General features: G+C 41.2%; 2 protein-coding genes across 3 annotated transcripts in view; both read right to left on the bottom strand.

The window, feature by feature from the left end:
* Positions 1–720, bottom strand: LOC138033566 (uncharacterized). Its single transcript, XM_068881354.1, has one exon. It carries the CDS (start codon positions 718–720, stop codon positions 1–3), a length of 720 nt encoding a protein of 239 aa, XP_068737455.1.
* A 6,833-nt stretch (positions 721–7,553) lies between these two features.
* The window catches only part of LOC138038875 (ankyrin repeat and protein kinase domain-containing protein 1-like), a 6,955-nt gene continuing 6,706 nt past the window's right edge, over positions 7,554–7,802 (bottom strand). For both annotated transcript variants that reach the window (XM_068884957.1, XM_068884958.1), the window contains exon 3: positions 7,554–7,802. This exon is cut by the window's right edge. The gene's annotated coding sequence lies outside the window, so the exon portion shown is untranslated.

Here is a 7,802-nt window from a genome sequence, read left to right as displayed (position 1 = left end):
TCAGAAGATCCCCTGTCCGCCATAACTTGATCTCCCTCTTCCAGAAGGTCTATCAGGCCACTTTCTTGAGTAACTCGCCGATCGCTTAACAGTGTTGTGATGTTTGTAATCACTCCAAGTGGCCTTTTGGGCACTTGGAGAGGAAGGCTTCTCAATAAAGAACTCGGTGCAATCGATAATGACGCGTGTACCTGGGTATTTTGAAAACGAATTAGGCATGTGAGTCTTAATTTCCTGTTTTGATGGCCAGCGAAGTATTGAACCGTTAAAAGTCAGAGCTAAAGAGCGAATCCATGTCATATTGATCCGACTAATTGTACTGACAGAAACTGCGAACATGTCGGCAAGGTGCCTTTCCATTAGTCCTAGTTTCAGCCGCAACAGAAGAAGAATAAACTCCTCTTTCAATCCAACATCGCGTTTTCGCCCTGGTTTCTCCTTCTCAGGATCATTCTGGTAGTAGGATTTCTGACGCTTGTTCTTGTCCCAATACTTCATTTTTCCTGCATACGGAAGCAGGGTATTGACGAGAAGCATGAAACACGATAGTGACGGAATGCCTGTATAAAATTTTACAGATTCATCGCTTTTCAACACGTCTTGAACCAATTGCTCTCTTCTTCTTTGAGCATTAGCGCCAACTTTAACTTCTTGGCTGGAGGGTGGGATTGAAGTCGAAGACTGATTTATTCCCCTTTCCATTTTGGCGAGGTCTTCCATTGTAAGTTCCGTCGTCCACGTTTTCGATTCGGTCCGTGTAATCGTGGTCACCGATCACACCGATGTTCCCTGCTGATGAATGCACTGTACCAATTTTACCTTCCTGCGCGTCTACCCTTTGCCTTTTCACCGGTAGCTCTGTTGAATTATCTGCCAAGTGTTGTGCTTGTTTTTCCTCTCTTGACGAGGATCACTCTTTGCTGCGGGCTGTTTCGGATCAAATATTGTCGGTACACCACAAGAAATGACTTCAATCTTTCCGGAAAGCGTCCTTTTAAGGTCTTCTCTACTGAAATGTTGCGAACATATCCGAGGATCTGCAAGCGTCTTAAACTGTTCGTCCGCCCTTCGACAAAATGTTTCCCACTTTTTGCGTAGTTTCTGATCGGAAGGAAAGCGAAAGTACGAGAGATCTGGCCTGTTATGGCTTCCATTTTTACACACTGCAACTGCACCAACCTCGTTCCCGGGGCTTTTCTCCGCCGAGGAGAGGATGGGCGGGAAAAGACCCTGGCATCGGCCGATCACGTGATTTTCAAACATCCAGAAAAGTTGGGTGTAATAAATTAGCATGTAATAATAAATGCAGGCTGTTTACAAGATGGCGACAATTCCATGCAACGCTTCACCGAACAGTATTTTTCAAGCTCAAGTTTAGTTTGCATATTTTGACACTGTTGTTTAAAGTCACGTACCCTGTGGATGAATGCTTCACATTTTCTACAAATAAGCTTTGTAACGCAATCACCGTCGTTTATCGCTATTCCACAGACCAGTTTTGCTCAAAACCTGAAGCATGTGACGCGACCACAAAGCTGACAAACTGAACTACGAACATAAATCTTTTTTGGAGTAGACTTCGCCGGAACTTCATTCATAGCATAAATTAGTGGCAAATGTAACATTTAAATTAGTCACGTGGCCGATGCCAGGGTCTTTTCCCGCCCGTCCTCTCCTCGGCGGAGAAAAGCCCTGGGAACGAGGTTGCAACTGCACAGTATTTAACCATCCTTTTACTACGATTAAGGCTCAAAACGAAAACATTATTTCCTATCTTTCCTCGCTGTAAGTTTTAATTTAACTTCTCTCGCGCTATTCCCCCAAGCCTCGCTTTCGTGTCTTTATTTGCTACCAGTCTTACGCGCCTAAATATATCGGAAATGGGCTATTATTTACAGTAATACTGTTGTCATCATGCAGGAAAAAAATGAGAGATGACAAACAACCCTGGCTTTTTTTCATCACAAAACCAATAAAATATTCAATGCTGAACTCCTCATCACAATCTCTGAAAACAACCTTGAATGTTGCTTGCCATGCATGGTTTGACCAGATCAGCACACACAGCAGGAAGAGTTTTAAACTTCAGCACTGGAATCAAAATAAATGACATGTTTAAGAAACAAAAGGAAACTGGTCCAAGTTAAACAACAATATTATTAATACTTGCTCATTTTCATGTGCAGATATCACTTAAGATACTTGAAAAAACATGGAAATCTGTGCCCTATTTGTAACGATCCCCTTCTAAAAAAAAACTAAACAACTTAACTGACACCCTTAATAAGAGGTTTTGTCTAACAATGCAGATAAAAACAGTTGCTCACATCTTGAAAGTAATGACAGTCAAAATGACAGCCAGCCAGATATCAACACCTTCCACTAAATTTCTTCAGGTCAGATTACTGGAACAATGAAATCAACAGAAATCTAGAGATCAATAATTAAATTTAATCATACCACAACCTAGTGTGTCCTGCAAAGCAACACAGAGCTGGAAGAGAGAGAACACCAACATCTACCAGACAAACCATTGCTCTTGCTGTGGACAACCAGGTCGCAGAAGAATCCATGGCTCTCGTATCACATGTCAAAACCCTCGGCGTTTTTAGAGGAATTCCCCTTAAGCGAAACAATGTAAAGGAAAAATGTTGTCAGTTTAAAATTTACAACTGGTGTGACCGAAACACGAGCAAACATGGTTTGGCGAAGATAACTATCATGGAAACGACATAAACAAATAAATATAATTTTGATGCCTAAAATAAGCTTACCTCTTTTGACTTTCTTGTTGGAAAAAACTCGGAACTACTGCCTACTTTTTCTGTCGAGGCCATGTTGAGCGTGAAATCTTGATCATCAAAAGGTCCAAAAGAAACTTTTCCTTCACCGCCGAATAAACTTAAAAACAAAGAGCTCAAAAGCTCGAATCAAAGGAATCAAATGTGTTCAAAGCGGAGCATGCGCACCACTTTGCCGCGGTGTCGGTAAAGCGGAGGGTAAAGCGTGGAATTTGTATTTAAGCATGCGCATTTTGCTAATTCAACGTGGCGTCCACGGGCTTGTTGGTGTTCTTAACCTACATACCTGCTTGAAATGAAACGGATACCAAAGGGGTTCAGTGAAAACATCATTTGTAAATTCTCCGTTATGGAAATCACTTGGCCATCATTTTTAAGGTATCATGAAGTACGTCGACCTAGATCCAGATAGAAGGAAATTCGTCGCCATAGACCGAATGCATAAATGGCGACCAAAAAAATATTTTGTTTATGTGCTAATTAGCCTCACTGGCCTCGTTTGCATGGGCAAAATACAAAAGAAATGTTGCTTGAGAGCGAGGCTAGTGAGTCTAATTAGCACATAAAAGAATATTTTTTTGGCCGCCATTTATGCATTCAGTCTATGTTCTCCTCTAAAATCTAGAATTTAGCCATGCATGCGAGGATTTTAGGGAAAAACAACAACAGCTACGAATGGGAATCAAAAATGTGATATGCGTTTTTGTGGCATCTCATGATGTTGCAGCTTTTCATGATCAGCATATTAAGTTGATGAAATAGCAGAAAAGGCTTCTCACCACACACCAAGAGTGAATTAGGTAAGAGTGTTCCTACGGCCTGCGTGGGCTCCCCAGCACAGTCACAAATGAGTCTATCTTTAGAATACAAAAATTTGGTTTTATCAACGGAGTTGATAATGTAAATTGGCCACCGTACAGAGATTCTAAAAGCTTAAGTTTCGAGCGTTAGCCCTTCGTCAGAGCGAATCGAGGAATTATGGGTTACGTGTAGTTTTTATAGTAGAGTAGGAGCTACGCTACCTTTAGAATACTCGTTCACGCAAAAATTAGATGTCCCTGAAAAAACATGGCAGATTGAAGCTGTCACGCGTGTCATGGCCTCTTCGAATTGGTGGAAGTGGTGGTCCTTTGTTTGTTTTTCCGCGTAAAGTGTATCCAAAAATAAGTCCATTTTTTACTGTGCTACGTCAGTCTTACACAAACTTATTTACTCCGCATTTTTCTTGCTAACCGAAAAATTTCGGGGATGCACTACAGGAAAATAAATGGTAAAATTGAAAACGCAACAGATCATCGAGCGAAAAGTAGTCTTGAAAAATTGATTTGTGCAATGTATCCATGTCCCTTCAGTTCCACTTTTCTTTTGTTTCGGGTCTCAAAGATTTTGTTCTGGTGGCTTTGTGAAAAATGTGCACTCTGAATGAAATGCCTAGAAGTGTTACAGCTTGCAAGAGCAAACTGTGGCGATGAGGGATTAGATCATTGTAAGCTAACGTTTCAACAACACTCCACCATCCAAGACTAAGATTTACCCAAACTGGCCGCTAGTCCCCATCAGGGTCAGAAAAGTGCCTATTTTAAAACCAAGGTTTGCGGTAAAATTCTTGGTTTTCACATGACGTCACGACCGCCATGTTGGTGCCCAAAACAAAGAAAAGGCGGCCATGTTGGTGCCCCGACCAAATCCTCCGGGAATTTAACTCTATTATTATGCAAACGCTTCCTTTTGTTTTCGTTGAAAAACATGGCTGTTGATCACGTGAGTGAAAACCAGTAATAGACCAAATCGGCTAACTCAATGTTGTACCCAGTTCAAATCCTTTGGAATAAAACGTTTTGTTCCATTTATTCCCATATCATTTACATGTGAATTCTACATTGTAATGCAAATACAGTACACAAAGAATCTTAAAGTGCTACTGTGACCAAAAAAAATCACTTTCTTTGGATTTTAAAACTAAACAGTAAGTGACCCACGTTTTTAGCCTTGGTTTTAAAAAGACACCTGCAAGTTCTTTTTAAGGACGGTGCCTACTATTCTTATTGCGCATACGTTCTGCGCATCTCGAGATACTCGGGTTTCCTATCGGTGATGCTTAAGCCCTGGCCAAACTATCGAACAAAGTTGGATTCAACGCTCCAACTTTGCTCGATCCAACACTGTTCGACCGTTTGGCCACCCATGTTGGATGATGCTTCTCCAACAATTTTTGCTTGATCAAATGTTGGATAGAGTTTGCTTTTGATCAAACATTTCGCCCAACAATTCTGATCAACGAAAAAATGTTAGAGTGTTTTGCCGCTCTTCCAACAAAGTTGTATCCTGAAGCGGGTCACGTTCGCTCTGCTAGCCAATCAGGAATCTCCATTTTATTTTCAAGCCTAGGCCTCTGGCGTCATTTGCAAAACAAAGATGACGGACAATCGGGGCCTCATGGTTGTTGCAATTGACGAAGAGCCAGCTGCAGACAGCCAGAAAGGGAAAAAAAGAAAGAAAAAGAAGCGAGTTTGGTAAGATTGGGAAGTTGAATTTGAAGCTCTGATTAGTGAGTATGAAGCGAGGCCATGTCCGTGGGACACGTTTAGCCCCCTTTATCATGATCGCGGCAGGCGAAGGAAAGCTCTCCAGGAAATAGCAGAGGCAATGGATATTCCGAAAGAAAAAGTTACCTCAAAGTGGAACGTTTTAAGACTAGCGAGCGGTATAAAAGCAAATGGAAGTTTTTTAATATGATGAAATTCCTAACAGAGGCGGTTCAAGCAAGGAAAAGGACTGATAGCCTTGTTAAAGGAGAAGCAAGTAGTGGGGCGGCTGAAGGTGGAGACGATACCGAAGAAGAACCACTAACATTTCGAGAACCATAAACGCTACAAGCGCCTTTCGTTTGCGTGTTAACGCCAACTTGCACCGATAGCTTGTTTCGTCTAGCAATGTTGGATAGTGTTTTGCCACTATCTCAACATTCACGTCCAACAATGTTGGATGTTGGATCCAACTTTGTTCGATAGTTTTGCCAGGGCTTTACCAATAAAGTGATATTTTTGCGCGGTTCAAAACTATCCGGAGAAAGTAGATCTTAGTAAGTACTCTTGGTATCCAAAAAAAAAATTGGGGGTAACCATGCATTTTTCGGAGATAAGCTTCAATTTCAGAAAGAACGCCATACCTTGCTTTGTATTTTAAAGCTTTTTTTAAATATTATTCATCTACTATCTTTGAAAAATTCGTGGTTTCGCCCAATTTTTTTCTCGTATTTCAGTAACACTTGTTACGATCTACATTTCCTGTATAATCATAAACTGGAGAAAAAATACCTTTGAATTAGTAGGCACCGTCCTTAACTGGAATTTTCATATTTAATGAGCCGCCATTACTGAATTTAAAATCTTGAGAAAGCTAGATCGAGGACAACATGACGTCAAAGACCCAATAGTTTAAGAATGCAATGCGTGTGTACGCGGCTCAATTAATACGCAGCACGGGAGTTTCGGGCTTTCAGACTCGTTTTTTTGCACAACTCGTTTTTTGCACATAAAATAAGCTGCGTTTACACGCTGATATTTTGAGCTAGTGAGTAAATGACGCCACTTTTCCCAAGATCCAACCCTCTACGGTCCAATCAGTCAGTTTTGAACGTGAGTAATGGCGGACCGTGAAGTCCAAAACTTACACGCAAAGTAAACAGCCTTTAGATAAAAATCAAAGCTCAAAATCTTTCCAGTCAAGTGTTAAGCAATCACACTTTCAAAATCTGAAGAAAAAAGGAAGTGATCATAGGCACTTTAACTCCGGGAGATTTGAATTAGGTACAACATTCGGTCTATTGTTTATTTCCCGGCAAACGTTGGTTTAAAAATGGACACTTTCCTGATGCTGATGGAGACAAACCTAATACCAGATTCTTACTCTTGGGTTTCAATCGATTCCGCAACTAAGCAACTAGTTAGCGCTGCCTGCCAAAGAAAACCCAAAACTACCGTAGCATTGTATACGCAAGGTCATGCCTACCATTGTAGATTCATGAAAGACGTCTCGTCATCCCATAAAGGGGATAATGTCAAATTTAAATTTGAAGACAATCGAATAACGACTGACCGCCGTGTAGTGTAAAGCCATCTCACTTAGAGCAAAATTAAAGTCACGCGCCTCCATAATCCAAGTTATGATAACTTTTTTGTTTGTTAAATTGCTATCTGAGATGAAGATATGCTTTCTCGATGATCCAGTGGGCCTTGAGGAAAATGACGAAGAAGCGATGAAATAAAGTTGGAACCTGATCAGACCCTTTAAAGCTGTGTCCGCACGAAAATCCTGACAAATTGTATCAGGTATGGAAGCAACTTTCTCGACACGCAAAGAGTAAACAGCTATCACGCATGATCAAGATGGTATTAAATGACTTGAGTTCTTCTTTACATTCCAGTCTAATTGCATTTTAACAAAATTCAATACATGTACCAACAAGGGTTTATCAAATTCCGCCACTCTAATTTCGTGCGACGAAGAAGAGCCGGCAAGACTTCTCTCAATATTGCTCGGTACTGCGCACGCTCGGCACTTATGTGGCGATACCCAAACTGGGCCCAAATTATAAATTAGGTAGAGAGCGCAAGTTGACTGGAAGCGAATTCCATAATTTGGGCCCAGTTTGGGTATCGCCACATAAGTGCCGAGCGTGCGCAGTACCGAGCAATATTGAGAGAAGTCTTGCCGGCTCTTCTTCGTCGCACGAAATTACCCTACCTAATTGCGTGGGACGAAGAAGAGCCGGCAATACTTCTCTCAATATTGCATGGTACTGCGCACGCTCGGCACTTATGTGGCGACACCCAAACTGGGTCCAAATTATGGAATTCCCTTCCCATCAACTTGCGCTCTCTACCTAAAAAGTGTTAATAGAAAACTCCATCCTCTTTAATTTGAATTACTAAACAATGAAGATGACTTCCCCGTTAATAGAAATGATTGCTATTGAAATAGCTGCCGGATTTAGGAACC

This window comes from Montipora capricornis, chromosome 2 (genome assembly GCF_036669925.1).
Source record: "Montipora capricornis isolate CH-2021 chromosome 2, ASM3666992v2, whole genome shotgun sequence".
Classification (NCBI taxonomy): Eukaryota; Metazoa; Cnidaria; class Anthozoa; order Scleractinia; family Acroporidae; genus Montipora; species Montipora capricornis.
This window is presented reverse-complemented; position numbering and strand designations above follow the sequence as displayed.